Source organism: Lathyrus oleraceus, chromosome 2 (genome assembly GCF_024323335.1).
Source record: "Lathyrus oleraceus cultivar Zhongwan6 chromosome 2, CAAS_Psat_ZW6_1.0, whole genome shotgun sequence".
NCBI lineage: Eukaryota > Viridiplantae > Streptophyta > Magnoliopsida > Fabales > Fabaceae > Lathyrus > Lathyrus oleraceus.
This window is the reverse complement of record NC_066580.1, coordinates 11259760-11286776: the sequence shown is the minus strand read 5'-3', so window position 1 is coordinate 11286776 and position 27017 is coordinate 11259760. Positions and strand designations below refer to the sequence as shown.

General features: G+C 34.4%; 1 protein-coding gene across 1 annotated transcript; it reads right to left on the bottom strand.

Moving 5' to 3' along the window:
* Positions 1-288: 288 nt before the first annotated feature.
* LOC127117626 (65-kDa microtubule-associated protein 1) lies at positions 289-4431 on the bottom strand. Its single transcript, XM_051047698.1, has 10 exons — positions 4264-4431; positions 3324-3416; positions 3031-3234; positions 2652-2900; positions 2323-2538; positions 1997-2152; positions 1607-1918; positions 1214-1301; positions 922-1070; positions 289-762 (listed from the first exon to the last, which is right to left on the bottom strand). The coding sequence occupies exons 2-10, from the start codon at positions 3393-3395 to the stop codon at positions 460-462; spliced, it is 1749 nt and encodes a 582-aa protein (XP_050903655.1). The 5' UTR covers positions 3396-3416; positions 4264-4431; the 3' UTR covers positions 289-459.
* Positions 4432-27017: the final 22586 nt, after the last annotated feature.

Genomic DNA, 27017 nt, shown 5'->3' with positions numbered 1-27017 from the left:
ATCATGTTCACAAATTACAAGAACATGGGTTGAAATTACTATCAGCAAGAGAGGACCCCATTGGCAAGCACTATTTAACTACATCTATGGCCCTTAAAGTTAAAGCCCTATTCTTTGATACCAATGAGCCTCTAACGACTAAGGTTAAACTTTCATTAAGTTACAAAAAATGACATGATAAAAGCTAAGACAAAAAACGACAACCAATTAATAGAAGCTAAGATTTGATAGAAGGGGAAAAAAGACAAGTACTACGGTATATTTTTATACTAAAGGACTGCGATCGAATAAGACAACATGTACTAGTAAACCTCCAAATGGAAAATATACCATACATATCTCAGAACAGTTCCTTTCTAATTACTTGTCACTCTCACATATTATATATTCCTAAAGCAGTAACTAGTAATATGACAAATGCTACAAAGATGAATTATGAGGTTGGAAATTAAGCTCTCATTAGGGTGATGCTGGGATGGGTTCAGTACCAGAAACATGGGACGCAGCATCTTCTTTTGACATAGCCACATAATTCACAGGAGCAACAGGTCTAGTATTATCCCTTTTTCCATCTTTTGCTATGGACCTGCTTCCATTTTGATGAGCATTAAGCGATAGCCGTCGGCTAGGAGTTCCGTTGGCTCCTCCATTAACACGAGGGCCACCTCCCTTCTTAGCGCTAACTGGCCTAGCAGGACTTGGTTTTGACCCAAATGGGGCTTCTGGTTCTGCGATTTGCAGCTCCTGAAATTTCTTCTGGTCCTAGAGTGCAAAGACCACAGGTTATACAAGTCATTAAAACTGTGTAGTGAACAGAAATAGGCCAAACTGATAGTTTAATTTTGTTCAGACTTATTATCAGAAAATGCTCCAGTTATTCTTAAAATCTGTTGTCCTAATCATAACATAAGTGATACATACCCTCATTCTTCGTTTTTCTTCTTCCCGTTCATGCCTAAGCATGGCATATTCATCTAACATGGCTAGAAGGGGAACACCATCATATGTGAATGACATATCATGAGTCTCTTCCCATGCACGTGTTTTAGCAACCAATGTCTCAACCAAAGCTGCATTTTCACCAAAAGAAACAATGTTAATTTTTTCAATAATGAAGGCATCTTTTTTGTTTTATTTACATTGAGAGCGAATAGCCGAATATAGTTAAGAATAACAGTATCTGAGGGTGGTTGTGGTTCCATTCCATACATACCAGGAATTTTATTTACCAATATCCGAGCTTTCTCTGCTCGTTTGAGGTTTAAGTGTGCACCTCTGCTTGCATTATACCTGTTCTCGTCCTGTTTCGCATTGATGTGTAAGATGATAAAATTATTATATTCAAAATGGGGAAGCTTGCACAACCATTAAATACAATGATCAAGCTTGCAGTGCTAAATCTAAAAAACTTCCTATTTCTGGAATTCGGGCCATTTACTATCAAATAGCAAATTGATACTGATTTGCTTTTGTCTTTCTTCTATAGTATATCAGTTTTAGTGATTTGCTATTTGATAGTAAATATCTTGATTCACTCTTACAAAAAACTGCACACAACCAACTACACCAAAAACACAGAAAAATGCACAAGGGAGATTATAATTACCCGATTATAGTCCTCAAGCCAGCTCTCTTCTTCACATGCTGACATCCATTTCTCAACCTTGTCCAATATATCTTTTCGGCTTAAAGCTTCTTCTTTCGCTTTTGCTATTTGATTGTCCATGTCAGCCAGTAATTCAGTTGGTTCAATGTCTCCAGAATCAATCAATGCCAAGATCTTCTCTCTTGCAACATCTGAGTCTATTTCTATATGAGCATGGGCAAATATCTCTTCGAGTTCTGATTGTTTCTTGAAAGCAATTTCCTTCATCCTGCTTGCTTTAAGCTGGTCGAGTCTCTCAACTTCCACTTCAGCCTTCACAATAAGAACAAAAGAACCAATTAGCTTAATTCTTGGATCCCAGGTATTTTACCTTCAGAGTGTCTTTAGTACCTGCTCAATCAGATCCAGGGCAAGGGAACCAGGAATAGTAACTTCATCAACGGAAGCTGAGATGTTACAGGTAACATGGTCAAACAGTTTCCTTTCCTCTTGAGGAGTATCCATTAGATTCCAAAGATCAATTAACTGAGAAGCTAATTCTTGGAGCTGCAGGGTTGGACAGGTTGAAGTAAAAAAAAATTATACCATAGACTAAAAACCGATATTCACTTCCAAGTATGAATTAACATATTAAAAATATGTGATAGACATATTTTGTGAAACAAAAACCTCAGTATGCAAAAATTACAAATAATTGAAAGCATATAGTTAACAACCTTGTGCAGCCTCTGCTTTTTATCTTCTTTCAGCGTTAAGACTGTGTTAGCGAGCCTAGCTAGAGTGTCATTGCTTATACTTTTGGATTGAACGCCAGTCGAATCATTCAGGCTTGGATGAACCTCAGTTACAGTACTGAAGAAGTCCATACCAAGGACAGCACAAAGATCATGCACAGTACTCACCAATTCAAAAACCTTTTGCAATCTATCACTCTGCCAAACAAAGAAATGCAACAAAACTCTCAATGTTAACTAATGAAATCCAATGGGATGATTTTCATTCAGCAAACTAACTGGTATAAACTTAGAAATGGCAACCAAATTACCTTTTCCTTTTGAAGTTCATGAAGCTCAGATTGATATTCCTCAAACTTCTTCAAGGACAGGTCAGACTCATCAACTGCAGGTACATCATTATGGTTCAGGCTCCCGGTTATCTCTCCGCATATTCTTTGGATCTGTGATTGTACATCTGAGAAATCCTTTATTCTTTCTTCCTTTTGTTCCCATAACTGTTCAAGCACTGGTGCTATAGCTGCAAGCTGTTCCTTGATAGTTCCAGAAGTATTATCGGGCTGCAAAAGAATAAAAGATATACATAAGTAAATTAGTCTGTAACTTTATAATTTTAACGCATCATAAAGCAATATATGCAATAATTGTGCTGCGTTTCTGCCATAAGAACATAGCTAGGTAGTTACTAACAATTCCAGCAAAGCTCTTTTCTCCAAGAGCTGATAGAAGAGTAGAAAGCTCAAGCTTAGCATCAGACAAGGATTGAAGTAGCTGTGCCCTCGACTTTGTAGCATGCTCAACCTTTCTCTTGTAAACATCCAAGCACTCCTGCTCTAACTGAAGAAGCATCTTGTCCCGTTCTTCATCACTTTCACCAACCTCGTCCCATATTTCCTACATCGAAAACAAAAATAACATAACCTTATTAACTTTTAGGTCAAACACATCTAAGGCAGCAGAGATAAATAACCGAATGAAGTTACCTGCAGCTTCTTCAACAAGGAACCACAGGTGTTTTCTCCAATTAGAGGGTTTTGAGCTTCAGTTACCGCCATTGAGTTCCAGAGCAACCTAGCCTGCAAATCCCCACACACAAAAATCATAAGAAATTCCTTTCTCCATCAATCCACAGATAGAATAATCTCTTCTGAAAAGATCAGAAAAACAGATATCTAAAAACTTGTCTATATACCAAAAACAAAGTTCTGTATGAAAATAATATAAAACAAAACAAAAGACAAAAACGAAGAAAAAAAAAAACAAAAAAAAAAAACTAGTAGTTTATCTCATTCTAGGAAAAGAAAACTAGCAACTTTGACTAATCAAACACTACGAGAATACAATTACACAAAAGAAGCCATAAAAAAGTCCAAAATGTGAATTCGGAATCAACAAAAACCATATTGAAAGAAAAACTCAAATTTAAATGTAACTAAAATCATTGAACTTCAGTACCCTAATTTATCCATCTGAATAACTAAAACTGACAAAATCAAATAAGAATCTCAGAAAATTAAGCAAAAAAAAAACAATCATAAATTGTGATACTACTAGTACTAATTGTGTTAATCAGGTTAAAAAAATAAAAAATCACCGCATTCCATGAATTGCATCTGCAAACAAATCCGAAGAAAAAAAAATCAAGCTCATTCAACACTTGTATAATTCAATGCATAGTCACATAGCATCACATCAAAACAATTTCAGCAAAAAAAAAAAGGTAAATTAATCAAATCATTGACAACAAGTAAGAAATCAGCAAGAAGAGTAGATTACAGTGATGAAGAACGAAATCAAAGTAAAACAGAAGTTCAAAGAAAGAATTGGAGATTTAAGCTAGCATGCAATGAGGAAGAATGGGATCTTAGATGTTAGCATAGATCAGAGAGGAAGAAGATGAAGATTGATAGAGAGAAACGTTACCGTATGAGGCTGGGTTAGGGTTAAGAGATTTTCAGATCTGAAACAGTGAGTGAAAAAAGAGTGAGTAGTGTGTAGTTATAATAATGGTGGTAGTAGTAGTATTAGTAAGTGATGAGTGATGAAAGATTAGATTTTAGATTATTAGATAAATAGAAACAGAAGAAGATGAGAAAAAAAGAGGAAATAACAAAATGGACCCACAATACTACACAACAAAAAAACACCATATATTCTTTTTCTCTCTCTCTATTTTTTCTCTCGTTAATTGCCATCTGTTTTTATCTTATTTACAAAAATGACACTGTAACACTTCCCTCGTAATCACCTCCCAAATTTTCTAAATATAAATATAAATAAATAATATAAAAATTAAAAATAAAAACAGACTCTGACTCAGAGTCTTATTAAAATTTAAAACATATAATTGAATGAGTTTTATTAGTAAGCGGAAAAAAATGAAAAAACTATATTTACGTTGTTGCGTTATAAATTCTTGTGACGCAATTATTTTTTTTCTTATAATTAAATTACTTTTTGTGTACGTTACCAGTATAAAAATTTTGACTCTGTGACTTAGACTAACCACGTGCTCGGTGACGGTGAGTACATAGCAATTCTTTTTTTGTGTTAATAATTTTAATTTGTTTTGAATTTTATTAATGGAATTAACATAAAACTTTATTCCAGATAGAAAAATAGTTAAAAATGTCAAAAACATGTTGTTTATAATTTTTTAAGTATTTAGTATTTATAATTGAAGACATAGAGAGATTAAACTTTAATTAGATTGACAAAATGTGACAAAATGTGACAAAATGAAGTTGTATGAAATTACATTGAATAAAATCATATTGTTTTAATTATTTTAAATTGGTTGAAATTTAACATAATAAAGTGTTAACTTTGTAAATTTTGTAAATTTTTAAATTTGACTTTTTTTAATTAAAAAGAAGGGTGTACCGCATATAAATGACAATAGGGAATAGATTAAAAAAAACTCAGTAATTAAGCTGATCTAAAACTAGAAAAATCTAACATGTTCCTATTAAAATTCATAGTTCCGATCACTATGCATGTCATCCCACCAAATATAACTTTGTTAGTAAGACCAAAGTTAGCTTGGGTGCATAATGGTTGTTTTCTCTATAAATGGAGAATATAATTTTACTATGGTCTCGGTCAATCATATCGGAGACTCGTACTAATTATAAAAATAGATCCAATTTTTTTTAAAATAAAATTATAATAATTAAATATATATATATATATATATATATATATATATATATATATAATATATATATATATATATATATATCAAAAATACATTTATATATTAATTAAAAATAAATTTAATTATAATTATTTTGAGTTTTGATCAATCTTGACTTTTGTATGTATTGAGTTTTTATCATAATATTTCTTTCAATTATTAAATTTTTTTAGGATTTAATTGAAATACACTGTCACTATAAAAAGATTTTACAACGTCAGTTAATCATAGACGTTAGATATTAAAATAAATTTGATTTTTATTTTAAAAATCTATAAAATAATGCAAACGGGTGATGGTGATGAATCGACAGTGTAAATCAGTGCATATTAATTAATCTCATTTTTTAATAACATTTTATTTATTTTTATTAATATTTATAAAAAAAAAAAGTTAAGATCCTCTAATATTTGGGTTTTGTGCTGCAACACATGCTGCACTTGCAGGGGCGGGCCTGCACTTTATAACAGTCAAATAGCTAAGTCCCCCTATTTATCAGCCTCCAACGAACTAGGAAGGACTTGGTGCAAACAAGAACTATAAACTTTGAGTGTGTTTCCAATCATAATTCATACCAATGTTTATATTAGGCAATGCTCCATAGTCAAGATGGTTCACATAAGCTCAACAAAAAGAAATACATTACATGCAGGACAAGAAAGGCTACCTAACAATTCACACTATATGTTGTCAAAAGGAGAGAAATACTAATGGTGTGTATTTTGTGTTGTCTTTTATCTAGTTGGGCAGATGATGACTCCCGGTAACTTGTTTAGTGATAGTTAGTTTTGGTTTTGGATGGTGAATTTGCAAGATAAAGGCCTTAAGGATTGAGAAGTTAGGGATATAGATCGATGATATGTTTTTGGTGTTGTTGCCTTAAATAGATATATGTGATATATTAAAAGTAGGTCGAACTTTTGTTATTGTAAGTTTTAGAGGTCATAAATTTTATTAGAACTTGATACTTGTATCAAATTATCTAATAATAATAATATATTTCTTTTTTATGTTTGTTTTTCTAAAATAATAAAGTTCTTAAAATAGTTAGTCCATGTAATGAAAGATTAAATGTGACTTGATCATGAGATTTTATTAAATACAACGACATTATTTTTAATGGATTTGTAGTCAATCTTTATTGTGAAATTGCATAACATTACAACATTGAGACTGTTATGTAGGTAGATTGATGATCATAATATCTCATGAATCGTAGATAAAGAGTTGTCAAGTTTTCACGTAGGTATAAATATTATAAGTAATATTTATACTATATTTACCCACCATAAGAATACTACATGGAATTTTATGCAACTGTCATAAATTATTCTCAAGGTGATAATGGTGTATACCACAATTCGACCTGAAACCAGTATGGACCCTAGAAATGGAGTTGAGTATTTTATTATCGATCAAACATTGTCCATAACAAGAGGACCATAAAAATGACCGATGGGTACTCTATAAATCATGTTGAGGGACATGGGTGACCTAGATGGAATTTTCTCATCCTGCAGAATAAGATGACTAAAGGCTTAATATTGAACTAGACAAGGGTGACACGGTATATGTCTGTAAGACCCCAATTTTGACCCTAAGATCTCTCATGCCTTCTCAACATATGCATAAGCATTGGGATCACATCTTGGCATCCTCCTTACCCCCCATTCATTGGGTTTGTATTGGAAGAGATCACCAAGCACCATTTGATTGTATCATACTTTGTACTTTACCATATACTAACCAAAATACCAAAAATATGTCTTTGTATAAACTAACTCTTTTGTATGTAGTGCACATGCTCACATTTGATTTATCAAGCTTACATCTAGGGTTTAAGACTCTCAATGCAAGGAGCTCAATCAAGAAGTGGTTTACTATGGCTCTAAGCATCATATATGAATTCCCATGATCTTCACATGTTATTTTGATCAAGAAATCATCAAGAGTTTGAAGTTGGTTTGCCTTGGAAACCCTAATTCATCTAGGTATCTTGTGTGACTTCTTCAACAAGCTTCTTCACCAATTGATCAAATATTTCAAGGTATACTTCAAATTTCATCATCTTAGGCATATATGATCTCCCATGAGTCCCAAAAGTCAAAAGAATTGCAAGATAGCAAGTTGATTGATGGTGGTTGAAATATCTCGATTACATCATATAAGATGTTGCTTCGTGTATTTGGAGAATCTCATTTACCTGTTTGAGATATTGCTTCATTAATCTGAAGAATCTCATTTGTTGCTTGAGATACTACTTTGTTGATTCGGAGAATCTCATAAGCTCTTATATAACTACTCTAGTATCCTCAGAGAATCTTAAATACGATTGAGGTATCATTCCCCTGTTGGAATATCTCGATTATATCATGTAAGAAGTGCTTTGTTGATCCTCAGGGAATCTCATGTGTTTAGTTCAAGATATTGTTCTATTAATGTTCAGAAAATCTAGATACAGTTGATGTATCATTCCATTGTTAGAATATCTCGATTATGTCATCCAAGATATTATTCTGACAATGCTCAGAGTCTTGATTGTATCATTTACCTTATGATAACCTTTCTCATTATATTTCTCACTGCATTTTCTTTTTGCATTTCTTCCTTGCATCTCGAAGGATAAAATTCAGGTCTTTTCATATTGAATTATCTTCCACCACGAATGTACGAAGATCGTTATCATTCATACCTTCTAATTCAAGGTAATTAAATAGGGGCAGTTGTCATATCCCAATTTTGTCTGGGTATTTCAAATTTATCTGATACATGTTCATTTGTCAAAAAAATTGTTTTTTAGTCATATGCATTTTTATCATCAAATACAGTCACCATAATTATGTATATATGCATTATAGTAAAAAAAATCAACATAAAGTAAACATTTCACATGTTGAAGAAATTGACTAAAATTGCATTTTTTTCATTATGCATTTAAAAAAAATTAATTCATGATCATTTGATTTATCATAAAAAAATCCATTTGAATTTTATTAATCATTTTCATGCATCATAAAATAAAAATGAATGTTTCTAGAAGGTCCAAAATATCTCTCATTTATTACATCATTATTCTATGTATATATTATATTATTATTCCATGCATATATTACATCATCATTCACTATTTAATTAAATAAGTTTCTAGAAAGCATTCACACTCTTTGCATAATTCCTAAACTATCATTTCTAGAGCCTATAAATAAACTTCATTCCATTCACAAATGACACCACCAATCATTCATAAAAATTAAGCCAAAACTCGCTTCATTTTTCTCTTCATTTTCTTTCAAGTCATTTCTTTCTTTTTATTGAATATGTAGACTCTTATGCTTATTTTTTATTTCATTCTATTGCATTTTTACTCTTGTTTTATTTATTTAGTATCTTAATCATCACCATTTTGCATGGAAACTCAATTGATTTTAAATCAATAGTTGAAAAGTATTCTTGAACCTCCATAAGCAAAAGTGATTTGTTGTTGATTAAATAACTCTTATACTTGTTCTTTATTTAATTCTATTACATTTTTACTCTTACTTTATTTATTTATTACCTTAATAATCACTATTTTGTATGGAAACTCAATTGATTTCAAAATAAGAGTTTAAAGTGTTCTTGAACCTCCATGAACAAAAACGGTCAAATGAAAATTTATGCTTGTTTCACATAAATAATATATTCAATAACTTCTCAACATCATCCGAGCATGAATCCATAGTTCGTTTGTCATGAGAGTGGATAAAATGGACAAATCAAGCAAATATATGTTGTTGCATTTTTGTTGATTTTCGAAAAAATTTGTTATTTATTTTTTGATTTTGAATATACCATTGTGTTTGTGAGATCGAGTAGATAAATTTGTATTATTTATTTAGTTAATTACGTGAAAAATTTAAAAAGTTATGGTGTTTTTACATTTTCGTAGGAACCCATTTTCTTTCATTTTTGTTGCTACGGGAATACTAACCAAATATGGGGTTGGAGAATATGAAGTCTCCCTCACACCTCCTAATTGCTCAATGCACCATTGTAAGACTCCCTTCTTTGGGTCTAAAGCATTTTCCTAACTACACCCCCAATTTCCAGCCTATTTTTGTCTTTTGTATATATTTTTTATTTTTTGTTTTATTATTATTGCTTTATTTATTTATTTTTGTTATTTCTTTTATTTCCTTTAGTTTTTTTTAATTCTTTTACCTATTGCATTGATAGTGTGCCCCTCCCTTTTATTATTTATTTTACCTTTTTTATTGCCTTATTATTTTTTTTATTGTATTTTTAGTTGATGCATAATTGTTAATCCAAAAAGACAAAATGACCATTAAAAGTAATCTTTCAAAAATACTAAGATAAAAGGTATTTGATCAACATCAAGTACATTTTTCGAAATCCCAATAAGTTTTTTTCTTTAATAAGTACCTCATATCATTTCAAACTATTTCACAATCCGTTTTCATTAATGCGATAAAACACTCGATCAACGTCGAATTTCTCTTCCTCTTTCTCAACTCGTTAAACTTTTTTCCTAAATAAATACGAAAGCAATGGGTCCTTGGAATCTCGCATTCCTTGAATCCTTGATGATTGCTCTCGAGGCACACGTCTTGGGTTAACTTTTTATTCACTCTTTTCGTTTCTAAAATAACTAATTACTTGGACGAAAAGATGGGCCATTGGAGTCTAGCATTCCGGTGGAACCTTTGAACAATCTTTTGAATGTTCATTGTTCATCAAACAATTTTATGAATACATTGAATGAAAAAGGTATTGTTGGAGTTTAGCATTCCGATAATACCTCGATTCATTGGTTCCAAGGCTCACATCTTGTTCTTACTGAATATTCGTCACTCACCTAAAAACATACAACACATCAACTTTAACTTATTCTTCCGCCCCCGTGTGATCGAAAACCTTCCATAATATGACATTGATCTAATCCCTCTAACGCGTACAAACTTACGCTTAAGCCTCCTCCGCGAGTGAGCAAGCCATGTTTTACCGTTATAATGCGATCTAGACACGTGTTCACCATAACACAACTTTAATCAAACTCTTTTCTCGCCCACATGCGATTGGAAACCTTTTCATAAATGGACATTGCTTAGTCCTTTCTAACGCGGATACAAACTAGCGCTTAAGCCTCCACTGAGAGTAGACAAGTCAATGTTTAACCGTTAGAATGCGACCTAAACATTCTTCCTCTAAAAACAATCAACCAACACTATTGGATATCCCGAACTATTGAGTTCTTTCCATGTCGTTATGGAGTTGGATGGAAGGGACTGCATCCCTACTTTGGATTTATCCCCAGGGGAAAATTGGAAAATTCTAAGTCGAATAGCACTTGGGTCTACTCAATTTCATTTCGGAGTATTCGAAAAACACCGAAAGGTGTAAATTTGGGTTGTTTATTGGGGATTTGGAAAACTAGTTTCGGTGCACCATGTGCAACAGAGATGGGTTTAACTCAAAATTACTCGTGGTTATGGCAGGACAAATAATACTCAAATGTGTCTCTTCATTCGAGGGTATTGCGTACTCTTTTAGTGTGAGACTATTGTTTTTTGCCATCACTTTTTGGGTTTGAAGTAATCAACATCTTTTATGGAAATAATGCCTGATTCCATTTATCGGTTCAGTAAGGTTTCTGAAACTCTAGGTTCTTTGCATACAAACTAATGACTTCTCGAAAAGTATACTAATAGTGTCGCAGTAATAAAAAGATTAAATCCACAGAGACTGCCTTCTAACAAGACAAAATGTGTGCAATGTATAAAAACTAGTAAAAATTGGGATTTTTGAGTTGCAATGAGAAAAGTAAATAAGAGTTTAAACAAAATTACGAAAGCGGTTAGGTTATGTTTTAGAATCTCATATTTCTCTATTATTAATGCTTTGATTCCTTGTATGAACGATATTATCACTAAAATCTCATGACGAACTAATAAAGTCGTTATAATTGATCACTCACAAAATAACTCACTAATCACTACTCGGAGCTTCCTATCCCTAGTCCACCAGCGTAAGCAGGATTAAGCGATGCACAAAATGTTAATTTCAAATGCCACTACTCGGGGTCTCCTATTCCTATTAAACTAGCGTAAGTACAACAATTGCCCTGTCCAACACATAAGCTAAGGGTCAGTATTCTTTATGTGCCCAAAATCAATTTAAAAGAGTATCTCACATAAAAAAAGTATTAAGAATAATAAGCAATTGAATGAAATTATAGATCAAAAGGTTCATACAAAGTTAAACCAACATATTACCCAATAATATTGAAATGAGTTCATCATAATACAACCTAACTTATAGGAGCTTAGCTACTCATAATTCTTATTACAATACCATAATTGATAGATAAAAATAGCATATGAGATTTTATAACGAGAAATCGTATCGTGTTTTTAGGCTTATTTCACATGTTATCCGTCTATGCTTTTATGTATTTTATCGCCTTTTACTTCCATTTTATTTGTTTTGCAGTTGTTAGCCGGTTTCATTAGAGATTTAGAAGCCTTGCAGAAAAGGAGATAAAGAGGAGCAAAAGAGTTAGATTTGGCCATTCTGAATAGATGGTATTCGCCACCTACTAGATGGCGTTCTCCACCTCCAATGCCTGCCACGTCACTTAAGTTTTGAAGGAATGACATTCGCCATTCCCCTAATGGCATTCGCCATTATTATGCAAAATGCAGTTTTGCATAGTGGGAGTTTTTCTAGTAGTTTCTCAATCTCCACTCCCTCCACTAGGTCTCCAAGTTCCAAGTAGTTGCCAATGGCCTAAACTCTATATATAGGGCCATTTTTGGAGTGTTTGACATCCATCGAATTTGCACGGAAGCTCTGTCAAAATTTCTTCTTAGTTTTAGGCAGAAAATTACCTGTAAAGTGACAATAACTCACATTGAGGGATTGTCACACCTTTTTAATTTTCGTATCGTTTATACTTTGGATCAAGAATAAGCTTTCCGCCATTTTCAAGTTCAATTTAATTCAAGTTTTATTTTACGTAATTTTGGTTTTTTTACCGCTTTTAATATTTGTAGGCTTTACCGCTTTTCATTACTTGCATGTCATGCTATTATCAGTTTTACATGCTTTAATCATGTTGCTTTCAATTAATACCATGCCTTTCTAAATTATATTGAGTCCGACGTATGAGGACCGTCGTTACCGACGAGACTCGATAGAAATAATAGGTGCGGATATATGATATAATTATGTTCTGGCTTTAGTTTCCAAATGTATGTTTTATTGTTTTGGCACGAGAGTGAAGAATAAATCAAGGTTCAGTCCGATAGCGCGAGAGTGTGAGGAAGGAACCAGATAGTGGAAACTAGGCATCGATCCTAAAAATAGCGAGAGCGCTTTAGGAATCATTTAGGATCTCATTTACTTTCAAAATACGCTTTCTAATTAGAACGAGTGAGCGAGAGCAAAATTTATGTGGTTAGGAGGTGTAGTGTTTGTCGATAGCACGAGAGTGTGAGACGGGACCTTTAAGATAATATTTTCTACATAACGTAATAGAGTCGTATTTAGTGTTCGAGTTCTACCTAAGCCCTTAGGAACACGGAATCCATATTTCGGGCTCGTTTTATCATAACTTTTAAACCTTTAGAAATTAGTATCTTTATTCCCGTTCATAACCTTATAACCTTTAGCCTTAGCTTTGCACTACAACGATAGATAACATTAGTTTGACTATTAGTCTCTGTGGGTTCGATAATCTTTTAAAACTACATGATAGACTGTGCACTTGCAGTCATCATTCGACAGACACAATACCGTAAGCTCACCCTTGAATTCTTGAGTTCCCTTTATTATGACCCTAATAGAGGAATAGGATTTGGTAGAGGCCTGACTACATTTTGGCTCTTCGGAACCAAGTACCGTTTCACCCACCGTGAGATGGCTGAGTTACTAGGATTTCCTAGTGGCCCTGATGCATACACAATTGCCTCAAATGATGCCTTTACAGACCTTGGCCTTAACGTTTTCCTGGGAACCATAATTGGAAATTATCATCTTGAACCTCACACCATGTTTTCTGCAAACATCCACAACCCTGTTATCCACTACTTTCAGAAAATCCTGGCCCAGACCCTGTTCGGTAAGGAAGAGAACATCATTATTGTTTCTAGGGACAAACATTTTATCCTCCTTTGTGCCTCCCAAGGGAGACCATTGAATGTTGATGCCTTTATGTTAGCAAACCTCGACAAGATTTCCCAAGAAACCTATGGTACTATTATCATTGGAGGGTTAGTAACCGTGATTGTTGATGTTTTAGGCCTAAGATACCCACTTAACCGCTTACATGCTTTTCGAGGTATCCGTCCTATGCACCTAAACCCCTATTTCAACCAAGGCATTATTGCCAATTTAGGACCGGCGGAGTTTGAGATGTTGATTGATAACGAAGTGGTCTGGAACTTTACACTTCCAAACCATGAGAAAACTAATATCCACAACCGTGATAACTGGTTTTACAACTTAGATGGCCAAGGTGAGTCTCATAAACCTTCTGATAGTCCTCAATCTTATGAGAACCCAAAATCCATTTTCCCTGATGCTAACTCACATGCCTTTGGTGGACATCATTTTGTTCCTCCTGTTGATTTCGGTACTGCTATACATGCTTTGCAATCTGAAGTTGATTTCATTAGAGGAGAAGTTAATTCTCTTCGAGTGGATCTCCTCGGATTTATGGATGTTGCTAATGAGCATTTCGATCATGTTTTCCAGCAAGTTCATTCCTTGCAACACTCTTTTGGACCAAAGTGATGGCTAGTGTTGATTGATTGTACTAGAGTTTCCCTGCTTTCTAATTTAGTATTTTTAATTGTCATCAGTTATTTCCCTTTGTTAATTTTCATTTTGTGTTAATTTTCCATTTTAGTCAATTATTTTATTTCATCGCGTATTATTTTTGTTCTTGCAAATTTTATGCTTCTTAATTATGGCTATTAGTTTTAATTATTTCCACTAACTATTTTATGGCCTTAGGAGCATTTACCTGTAGTAATCTTAAGAAAAAGCTGAAAAATTGCGCATTTTAGGTTAATGGCATCCGCCATTATGCTAATGGCGTTCGCCATTAGCTTCGAATAAAAATTCCAACAATTTAGGCAAATGGTGTTCGCCATATGCCTAATGGCGATCGCCATATCAGGAAAACATACCGTTTTCCCTTATTTTATTTCCCCTCATGTGCGTTATTCCAATACCCTTCATTTAAATCTCTTAAACTTCCTACTCTAAACATCAATAACCCCAACTATTCAACTCCCAACCATTCCACTTCTTCTAAATCATTATAAAATCCACCAACACCGACTTTCTAACTTCACAATCCTTTCCTCTCACTCTTCTCTCCTCATAACACCCATAACCTTTTCTTCCAATTTCACTTTCCCTTTGTTCAACATGCCTCATAGAGTAGTTACACCAAGAAAAGAGATTAACTATATGCAAATTTCTTTCGCCGAGGGAATCGATGGTGAAAATCAAAGGAGCAGATACCATAAATTTTTCAAGAGGGACGTCTTAGCGACGAGGTACCCCGATGATGTTGCCCTTCATGATTTGGGTTTATTTAACAGTGTTCGTTGGATGCTTAATAACTTAGGTATGTCTCACTTTTCTCTTTAACTAGTCCTACATATATTCGACTTACCTACGAGTTCTTAAGTTCTTTTTGATACACCACCCCTATAGAAGGATCCCGTACCATTGGCAATACACACTTTAGGATGTTCAATAGAAATTACGATGTTAGTCAAGACCAAATGGCCAATTTATTTTTGTTTCCTCATGGAGACGGATATGCTTGCCAATACCCTTTAGAGAGCGAATGGGAATCCAACGCTCTCGACTTTTGGCAGCAATTAACGGGTAAAACCACCACCTACTAGGAAGGCCTTAAAGCTATCGTTATTCATAACCCAAACATTAGGTATTTGCACCGCATTTTAGCCAACACTATATTTGGTCGAGAAAATACCAGAAACGTAAATTCTATAGATCTTTTCCTTATTTATTGTGCCTTATCTGAAACCAAAGTTAACCTAACACCATTCTTATTAGCACACTTCCAATCTACTAGTGTTAGGACAGGAGGTCCTTTTTTTGTTGGAGGGTTGATTACATCTATAGCCCTTGCGTTGAACTTAGGCACGAAGTTGGATACGCTTGAGCCGTTAGAGACTCCTTTTACCGATCTTGACTATTGTTGTAGCATGCGCCTTGTCAAGAATAAACTAGATGGAAAATATTTTCTGATGATTAGTAACCGAGAGGTGAGAGGAGTTACTTTACCTTGTATTGCATGCATCAACGTGCGAATGAGCGCTAATTGGACTTTTGATCTTAATGCCCATGAGCCTGATAACGAGGATGAGCTTGATCATATGGAGCCAGATGCTCCCCAGAATGGAACCCATGCATACACCACACATGTTTTTCCTAGCTCTTTGTAGGTACCTCATCTGGATATCAGCCCCACAAGGAATACGACTAGACCACCATGAGGACATCTCTTGATGACATCCTGAGTGAGCTTAGACATCAAAATGATGTTGCTGTGAACCGTGACGTGCTACTTAGGAGTATACATGGGCAGCAGGAGGAGATGAGGGTCACCATTGATCAGATCAGAGAGACTCGACTTGACTTTGTTGAGAGGGACAAGCTCAACATGGGTGACCTCACCAAGCAGATGAATGGAGTGCACATGGAAGTATCAGACATGCGGGAGTGTATATAGCATGTACCTCACCCTGTGTATGATAAAGGCGATATCACCGAGCCCCCTACCAGGTTTTACTACTCCTTTCTCCGCCTTGCACTGAAACATTGAGGACATTGTTTGGTTCAAGTGTGGGGGAGGAGCTTTACCGCTTTACTTTTTTATTATTTACTGCTTTATTTTTCATTTTCATTGCTTTCCTAGTTATATTTTTCATTTTCATTATTTTCCTAGTTAGTTCTTTTTAGATTTTGGTTGAGTCATACATGTGTTGTTGAGTCCTATTGCATGATATATTTCTTTTGTTTAAAAATTTCCTTAGACTTGACCCCCAATGATAAAAAAAAATTGTTGTGATTCAATGGCATGACACATCTATAGTATAGTATATTTCTCATTTTTAGGCTTTGTTAGATAAACTTGGAAAAGTGTCGATAATATTGGTATCGTCCTAACACCATAAACTCCCTAAGTATGCGAAATTGATTTGAATAACCATTATGCCAAGACCTTAATTATAAGTTTTTTATGTAGCCCCTTGAGTAGTTTATACTAGCAGTCGGCACCATCATAATGTACACATGAGTAAGGAAGCCGATGCAAATAAGTGTATGATCTCAAGCAAAAAAAATATAATGAATAAAATCTGTGATAAGATTTGTCTCTTCTAAGTTAGGTGATCCTCACCCGATCATTTAGCCTAACGGTACGAACTCTTAAAAAATTCATTTGATACTTAAGCAAAATTTGCTAAGTAAGTGCGAAAAGTTGAAAACGATATCATAGTCACTAACAGGTTCACCTGCATTGAATGTGTATGGATAACGGGCTTAATGTAATTGCGCTAGAATATAAAAGAGGTTGAGAAAGAACAAAGAATGTAGGTCGAGTTATAATGGCATGATTCAAATTGGTTTTGTATAGGGGAGTTTTTGTCCGTGTAAATGCGGATGTATGTCACTACGATATCCTTGTTATTGTTATCTAGTACCTATTTATCTAACATTAGCTTAGCAGTCTCGTACTACTTAGAGTGTCACCGTGCCTATGTTTCAGACATTGTACTCAATTATTTTTCATGTGTGTTGGGTGATTTCTTGAGGACAGACAACGATCTAAGTATGGAGGAGTTTGATAACGAGAAATCGTATCGCTTTTTAGGCTTATTTCACATGTTATCCGTCTATGTTTTTATGTATTTTATCGCCTTTTACTTCCATTTTATTTGTTTTGCAGTTGTTAGCCGATTTCATTGGAGATTTGGAAGCCTTGCGAAAAATAAGCTAAAAAGGAGCAAAAAAGTTGGATTTGACCCTTCTGAACAGATGGTGTTCGCCACCTTCTAGATGGTGTTCGCCACCTCCAATGCATGCCACGTCACTTATGTTTTGAAGGAATGGTGTTCGCCATTCCCCTAATGGTGTTCGCCATTATCATGCAGAATGCAATTCTGCATAGTGGGCAGTTTCTCCAGCAATTTCTCAACCTCCACTCCCTCCACCAGGTCTCCACGTTCCAAGCAGTTGCCAGGGGCCTGAACTCTATATATAGGGCCATTTTTGGAGTGTTTGGCATCCATTGAATTCACGCAGAAGCTCTGTCAAAATTTCTTCTTAGTTTTAGGCAAAAAATTACCTATAAAGTGACAATAACTCACATCGAGGGATTGTCACACCCTTTTAATTTCCGTATCGTTTATACTTTGGATCAAGAACAAGCTTGTCGCCATTTTCAAGTTCAATTTAATTCAAGTTTCATTTTACGTAATTTTAGGGTTTTTTTACCGCTTTTAATATTTGAATGCTTTACCACTTTTCATTATTTGCATGTCATGCTATTCTCAGTTTTAAATTCTTTAATCATGTTGCTTTCAATTAATACCATGCCTTGCTGAATTATCTTGAGTCCGGCGTATGAGGACCGTCGTTACCGACGGAACTTGGTAGAAATAATAGGCGTGAATATATGAATTAATTATATTCTGGCTTTAGTTTTTAAATGTATGTTTTATTGTTTTGGAACGAGAATGAAGAACAAATCAAGGTTCAGTCCGATAGCGCGAGAGTGTGAGGAAGGAACCAGATAGTGGAAACTAGGCATCGATCCTTGTTGATTCTAGGTATTGGCAGCAATTTTGGTAAAACAAAGAGTGTTCACAAGATGCTATGTGTGATGTCTTAACATGAGATATCCTATGTACCTGCTGGAGTTCAAGAACATGTTCATCCAAGATTGTTTCAGAATGCCACATACAATGCCATGGCTTCTGATATTGGATGTACCTGCTGGAGCTTAAATGAAAGACATGTTCATGCAGGATTGTTTCAGATGACATACACAAGGTCATGGCATCTGATATGGCTGTACCTGCTGGAAGTTATAAAAGGAATTATTGGATTATGCAGGATTTTTCCAGGATGTCAGACCCGATGTCATGACATCCTGTATACAGAACATTCAGTATGAATGTTCAGTGTTTTGTGATTGCACAATTAAAGGCAATCTTTGTATGATTGAAGATCTGATTAGCTGGCACATTCAATCATGGATTGCAACCAGATTTACTTATTTTCCAAGGAGATCTAACCAGCTGTTATAAAAAGATTTGATTGGAAAATAGATTTAGGGTTTTCAAGATGTCCAAGCCCAGTTGAATGCTTCTATAAAAAGGGACTTAGAAAACCTGTTTGAACATACAACCAATACTGAGCGAAATATAGTGAGAGAGCTAGAGTTTGTGTCTGTTTAGTCGTAAGACTTGTAAGCCATTCAAGTCATCTTTTGATGATTGAATTGGACTGATTTATGGTTGCAATTTGTCACTCTTAAGCTTTTAAGCAAGAGTGTGTGTCTACTTGATCAAAGTTGTGAAGCAAGATCAAGTGTGTGTCTTCTTGATAAAAGCTATGAAGCAAGATAGTGTGTCTTCTTGATTGAAACTGTGAAGTAAAATCAAGAGTGTGTTATTGAAAAGTGTTTTCTTTTCTCAAGGGATTGTTGTTTAAAATCACAGGTGTGATTGTATGGAAGTGAGTGGGTTCTCATATCTAAGAGTGCTTAGGTAGAAATTGCACGGGTAGAGATTAGGTGAGAAAGACTGTAACTTGTTGAAGTGTACGGAGAGTCTTTGAACTGATTCTATTATAGTGAATTTCCTTCCTGGCTTGGTAGCCCCCAGATGTAGGTGAGTTGGACCGAACTGGATTAACAATTGCTTGTGTCTCTTGCATTATTATTCTCTATCTTTATCCTGTTTGCATTACTCAGATATTAGTGTCGTGACATTACCTTCGACATCTCATATCTGATACCAGAATTTCAATCCTAAAAATAGCGAGAGCGCTTTAGGCATCATTTAGCATCTCATTTACTTTCAAAATACGCTTTCTAATTAGAATGGGCGAGCGAGAGCAAAATCCTATGGTTAGGAGGTGTCGTCTTTGTCGATAGCGCGAGAGTGTGAGACGTACCTTTAAGTCGATATTTTCTACATAACGCAATAGAGTCATATTTAGTGTTCGAGTTCTACCTAAGCCCTTAGGAACACAAAATCCATATTTCAGGCTCGTTTTATCATAACTTTTAAACCTTTAGAAATTAGTATCTTTATTCCCGTTCACAACCTTATAACCTTTAGCCTTAGCTTTGCACTGTAACGATATATAACATTAGTTTGACTATTAGTCTCTGCGGGTTTGATAATCTTTTAAAACTACACCATAGACTGTGCACTTGCAGTTATCATCCGAGAGACACGTCTGTATGTGATAAAGTTCCCTTGAAGTAATGGCCTCCAATGGCTTCAAATGCCCTAAAAAATCTCCTTTCATGCTCTCAAAATTGTGCTTTACTCTCCAATTTTCGTAAACTTTATCAAAGTGCAATAATTCCCCTTAAAAAGAGATCATAATGGATCAGGTGCATCAGAAAAATCCTAGAAAAAGGACAATCATGCACGTGAGGAATTGTATCGCACATACGATGCAGCTTTTACAGCCCTATCGCACGCTCGATGTTGCCGATGATGCATGTGATTTTTTCTGAAGCTGCACTCTTTTTTCTCCTATTTTCACCTAAATTTTTAATAAGTCCACAATCTTCAGACTTAGCTATTTTTTCCTCATTCTTTGGTTTGTCTTCTTCATTTTAGCTCATCTTTCACTAACTTTGATCCGATTGTTTGTCTAAAGTCATGCGATGATTGACTATCATCACAACCCCAAGCTTGAATCGTTGTCTGTCCTCAAGTAACTTGCATGCAACTGCACATTTCAACAGAAAACAAGTCGCACAATAACAGTCGAACATCATTGTTGCACCTCGAAAAAATGAGAATACGACCTCACGAAGCGTAATCGCACGCTCACGAAATGGACTTAACAGAGTGGGCACCGAACTTTATTTATTCCTAAAAAAGGAAAGTGTTGGATAAATAAATTCAGCGTCACCCTTAGGGATTCGAATGGGCTTAACATCCCAACCCATGGCGCTTAGAGGGAGCTTACAAACCTCGCTTTAGGTGCAGCCCCTGAGGGCTCATACTATAAGGAAATAAAGTTGCACCCTCACTAAAAGAAATTGCTTTTAGCACAGTGGTAAGCGCTTGATCCTACAAGTGGTATCAGAGCTTGGTCATGGGTTCGAATCCCCCCGGCTGACACTGGGGGGGAGATTGTTGGATAAATAAATCCAGCGTCACCCTTAGGGATTCGAATGGGCTTAACATCCCAACCCATGGCGCTTAGAGGGAGCTTACAAACCTTGCTTTAGGTGCAGCCCCTGAGGGCTCATACTATAAGGAAATAAAGTTGCACTCTCACTAAAAGCAATTGCTTTTAGCGCAGTGGTAAGCGCTTGATCCTACAGAAAGGGGAAATGTCAATAAAACCCAAAAAGAATGACAATGATATTGGTCGTCGCAACCAAATCAGGGTTCATAAGTCGATTATGTAAGAGAATGTATTAGCACCCCTCATGTTCGTTGTACTCAACGGGAATCATTTGGTTAGTTATGTGCATTAATGTTTGCTTAGAAATGTTAGACTTCTCGAGTTATTCAAAGGGAAAGGGAGAGGGAAAGAAGTTTATTTTTTATTAGGGTGCCTGACGATACTTTGAATTTCGCTCCTACGTATCTCCGGGTTCAATAGAGAACTCAAGGCTTACGTAGTTCTAGGTAGAAAAGGTTTGTTTATTGGTCGATTTTAGCTAAAGATATTTTGTATCAATTGACGGAAAACATTAGTTACCCAAAACAAGTGAGGAACGGAAATTCACATCATATTGAATAGGTTTATAAATCAACATTCACGGGAAAATATCACTTATCTCAACTCACACAATTGTGGACGAAGCATTGTATAGCATCGTCTCGAGACAAAATACCTTCTGTTTATGAAAAGGTTTGAAGGTTATCGCACGACGGCGAGAAAAGAGTTTGATGTGCTTGAAGTACTTTTGGGTGATGAGAGGGTTCAGATGGACGAGAACTACATCTCGTTTCCTAACTATTGAGAGCTCGTGGACTATTCCCCGTTCTTTTATTTCATCTTATTTGTGAAAAGAGTTTTGATATTCTTTGGAGTTTTGAAATTTTGATTGAGAAAATGCACTCGATGTTGATCGATGTTTATTCATGGTTACAAAATTATGAAAATGGTTGATGGTTTTGAAAATGGTTAGAAGTTGGATTTAGGGTGAAAATGATTTATGGTTGGAAGTTTGAGAAGTGGTTTGAAATGAAAAGTGAATATTTGGTGTTGACCAAAGTTTTTTTTTAATATTGAACTTGGTGTTGACCAAGTGTTTTTATTTTTTTGAAAGATTGATTTTCTTTATTTTTGTTATTTATTTAGTTAATTGTCTAACTAATGGCAAGAAAATAAAAATAAATAAAAATAAATTACAATCAAAGGGATGGGGGATACACTTGTCAATCGGGGAATAAGGAAGCGAGTAAAAGCAAACTCAATCAAACAAGTAACTGCAAACATAAAGATCTCGTTGTAAGAAGGCCCAAGAGTAAGCCATGGGACCGGAAACCAACCGAAATCGAAAGAAAACAGAAATTAGATCTAACCTAACTTAGAGTGAATTCATGTAGGAATCACTCTATAAGAAACCGAGCAAAAATCTATGTGTCCAAGCGATTTTTGAAAGTTAAATTGAATTTTTACTCCGAGATCGCAATGCAATAATAAACCAAACAACAACAACCAAACATATTATTATTATAGTAGTGTCACAATTTTTACATTAACTCAAAGTAATCGAAAGACATAAAGTTAAAATATAACACACACACGTCACCCACAATAAATTCACATTGCTACAGAAGCGAAATAAATAAAATAAAATAAAATAAAATATAGAAACAATACTATCATAATATATATATATATATATATATATATATATATATATATAATATATATATATATATATATAATTGGTGTACAAGATGAAGATGGAAGAAGAGAGAGTAGAGAGAATAACAAACTTCCACTATTCTGTTAAAACGGTTACATCAACATGGTTGCACAGACTGCACTACACAGACTGCACTAATACTCAGTGGATACTATTACATTGGATGATATTATATTGATAGCTACAATACTACTTATACACAAATAAAAAAATGCTAACCTACATTAGCTAGTTTAAGCTTAACAAACAAATACTACTAATAATGAAAATGAATTACTTCTAACACCATCCCTTAATTCATATTCAGCTAATCAAAACTAGCAACACAATTCCATCCATCAAGTATAGAAATTGATCAATCCCGGTCTCTTTTGTCAAAACATCTGTCAGCTGCTTCTGGGAGCTACAATGCATAACTTCTAGCACTCCATTCTAAACCTGACTTCTCAGAAAATGAAACTTAATCTCAATATGATTTCTTCTCCTATGCAGCACTGGGTTCTTGGAAAGATTGATTGCAGACTTGTTATCAATCATCAACTTTAGATATTTTTTTAGCTTGATCTTCAGATCATGCAGTAAATCCAAAAGCCAAACAGTTTGACATACAGCCACACCACCTACAATATATCTAGCGTCACAGGTTGATAAAGCAACAACTGGTTGCTTATTGGAACACTAAGAAATAAGACTTCCTAGATACTTAAATAAATATCCAGAAGTACTTATTCTGTCAACTCTGTCACCACACTTATCAGAGTCTCAATAACACATCAGTTGTGCATTAGCCTTTTCACCAGAAGGGAACAAAACTACATACTTCAGAGTCCCCTTAATATACCTCTGAATCCTGACAATAGCTTGGTAATGAGACCAATTTGGTTTACTCATAACCTACTTACTATTTTAACTGCATAGCAAATGTCAGATATGGTATTACACAAATACCTCAAAGAGCCAACCAACAGCTTGAAAGTTATGGCATCTACATCATCGCCTTCAGAATCAGAATCCAATTTGTGATTTGTTTCTGACGGTGTGATAACTATCTTACAATTTAGCAGCTTGAATCTCTTCAGAAGCTCAAGTTCTTTTTTCATGTCCTTCAACCATACTTTCTTCTTGAGAGTTTCTTCAATACTCATTGGGTCATTTCTCCTTCATAGTCTACTTCAGTATCTTACAATATGTCAAAGCCTACAAACCTTTTTGGAATGATTATGATTCTTTATGGCCTCTGAACTTATTCAGAATCTCCTTTTGATTCTGGAACAATATCAGATGCTTGACCACCCTCGGAACTTATACCACCTTCATAGGCCTCACCTTCAGAAGCTCCACCTCTATAAGCTCCATTTCCAGAGTTTGGGTTACCTCCATATTCTGGATCATCATCAGAATATGGATCAGAATCAGATTCACCTTCAAAATCAGACTCGCCTTCAGAGTCTTCTTCATCTTCAGAGTTACCTTTAGACTTTGACTCATCTTTAGCTTCAAAGTCATCTTCTGACTCTGACTCATCTTCAGAACCCTCAGATTCTTACTCTTCTTTAGAACATTCAGATTATGACCCATCTTCTAATTATGACTCATATTCACAATCAGACTCGACTTCAGATTCAGAGTCATCTTCTGACTCTTACTTATATTCAGAGTCTTCTCTAGAATCAGAAATTGTCAATCACATAGGTTCATCATCATCAGATTTATAAGCCATCAATAGTACAGGTTCATTATCATAATCTCCTTTGGCTATGTTTTCTTCTTTTGACTTTCTTTCCTTGTTTGACCAACAATCGTTAGCAAAGTGGCAAAAACTATTACAGCAGTAGCATTAAACGATTCTCTTGTCAATCTTCTCCTTCCCTTCTGATGTTTCTTCTCATCAGAGTTGGAGGCTTTTGACTCTTGAGACCTACCATGCCTTTTCTTGCCCTCTGACCAAGACTACTTCTGGTCCTTCTTAAAAAAATAAGCTTTCAGAGTCTGCTCTACCTCTCTCTCAGAGGTTCTTTCAGACAAACGTAACTCTTGCGCCTCTATACTTCTTTGCAGCTCTTTAATTCTCATGGTGCTAAGATCCTTAGAATGTCCAATTGCTACCACAATGTAATCAAATTGAGGAGTAAGATACCTAAGTACCTTATCAATGATACTTTCTTTAGAGAAAGTTTCTCCACACGACTTCATCTCATTGTGATCATAATTACTCTAGAGGCGTAGTCATGTACCTTCTCATTGTTATTCATGCTGAGATCCTCACACTACTTATGTAAATACTGAAGCTTTATCTTCTTCACTGATGCATCACCGCCATAGCATCGTACCAGTGTGTCTCACGCAACCTACATCGTCGTCAAATCAACAATTTTCTCAAACATGTTCACATTCATACACTGATGGATGTAGAACAACGCCTTTTGATCCTTCTTCCTCATATCTCGTTAAGCATTTCTCAATGCATCTGTTGCATTTTCTGGAAATGCAACTTGAACGTAACTGTCATTGACAAAATCAAGAACATCTTGAGCGTCAAACAACACACGCATCTGAATCGACCATCGATTCCAGATCTTTCCATCGAACAGTAGAAGCTTAGTAATCATATTACAATTTCCGTTCATCTTCAACCTTGTGCAATACACTCAGATCTCGCTAAACACTAGTGTTTCTCAATCCCGCAGAATCAAGAAATGTGATTCTGTTATGATTCCAATCAAAAGTTCAACTCAAACTCAACAAACAAAATCAATCACACAACGCCTCATCATTCACTAATGTTTGCCTGTGTTTCCATGTGGATCCGAATCAGAGCTCTAGATACCATTTTTTGGTACAAAATATGAAGATGGAAGAAGAAAAAATAACAAACTTCCACTACTCTGCTAAAACGATTACAGGAAAATGGTTGCACACAGACTACACTACACAGACTCCACTACAATACTCAATGGATATTATTACATTGGATGTTATTACATTGACAACTACAATACTATATATACACAAATAAAAAATGTCACGTATGCAACATGCTAACCTAAACTAACTAGGTTAAGCTTAACAAACAAATATTATTTATGCTGAAAATGAATTACTTCTAACATATATTACTCAATATTTGACTATATATATATATATATATATATATATATATATATATATATATATATATATATATATATATATATATATATATATATATATATATATATATATATATATATATATATATATATATATATATATATATATATATATATATATATATATATATATATATATATATATATATATATATATATATATATATATATATATATATATATATATATATAACACTTCAAAATAATACAAAATAATATGTTAAATATTAAAGTAAAAAAAATTGAAATAAAACAGAAGAAGAGATTTCTTGTGAAAAATTATGAGGTGAGGTAGGCAATGAGAAAAAAGAATGTTTTATCCTCTATGTTTTGAGAGATCGATGTTTTCTAAAGTTGTGAGAAAACACTCCTTTTTTGATGCTATCCTCTTTTTCAGACACACCTCTCTCTCTTTTTATTAACTGTGTTGTCAAGATTTTTAAAAGAAAACCACTCTTGTCCGCGTGGCACCATAGTCATGGTTCTTCTATGTGTATTATTTTGAAATTGAAAAAAACAAAGAAAACATGTGAAGTCGCTGCCTAGATCAATTACCCTCGGTCCCTCTCTCCTTAGCAACATATAAATACTTAGGTTTTCTATTTTAGTAAATTCCAACAATGCATTAGAAGTGTTTGTTAGTAAAATACTTACAAAGAATTTAAATCAAATAAAATTATATTAACCTAACTAATCAAAATTAACTCGAAACAAAAACATAGAAAATTCTACTTATTTGTTTCAAATATTTTGGCAAAAAATAAAAATAAAAGGATTAAAAATAAATATAATATGAGTGTAAAAATGCTCGAAAATTAAATTGAATGCACCAAAATGATCAGTGCAAAATAAACTTCTCAGAAACATACGTGTTTTGATCAAATTTTTAAGTAAAAATTGACTGGTTAAAAGGCTCGGGTTGATCAAAATGCGATTGAAAAAAGAGTCGAAAAATAAAATGAGCACGCTAGATTAAACTACGCAAACTGTAGATTAATAAAATTGACGAATGCAAGTTCGATTCTGAAATTTTTTGCCCGCTGATTTTAGTTGCATTTGAAAATTGATCCAACCGATCTGTCTGTAAATCCGAAAATTTATTCTGGTTGACATTTTAGGCATTATATGAGATGAAATGCATGTTGTG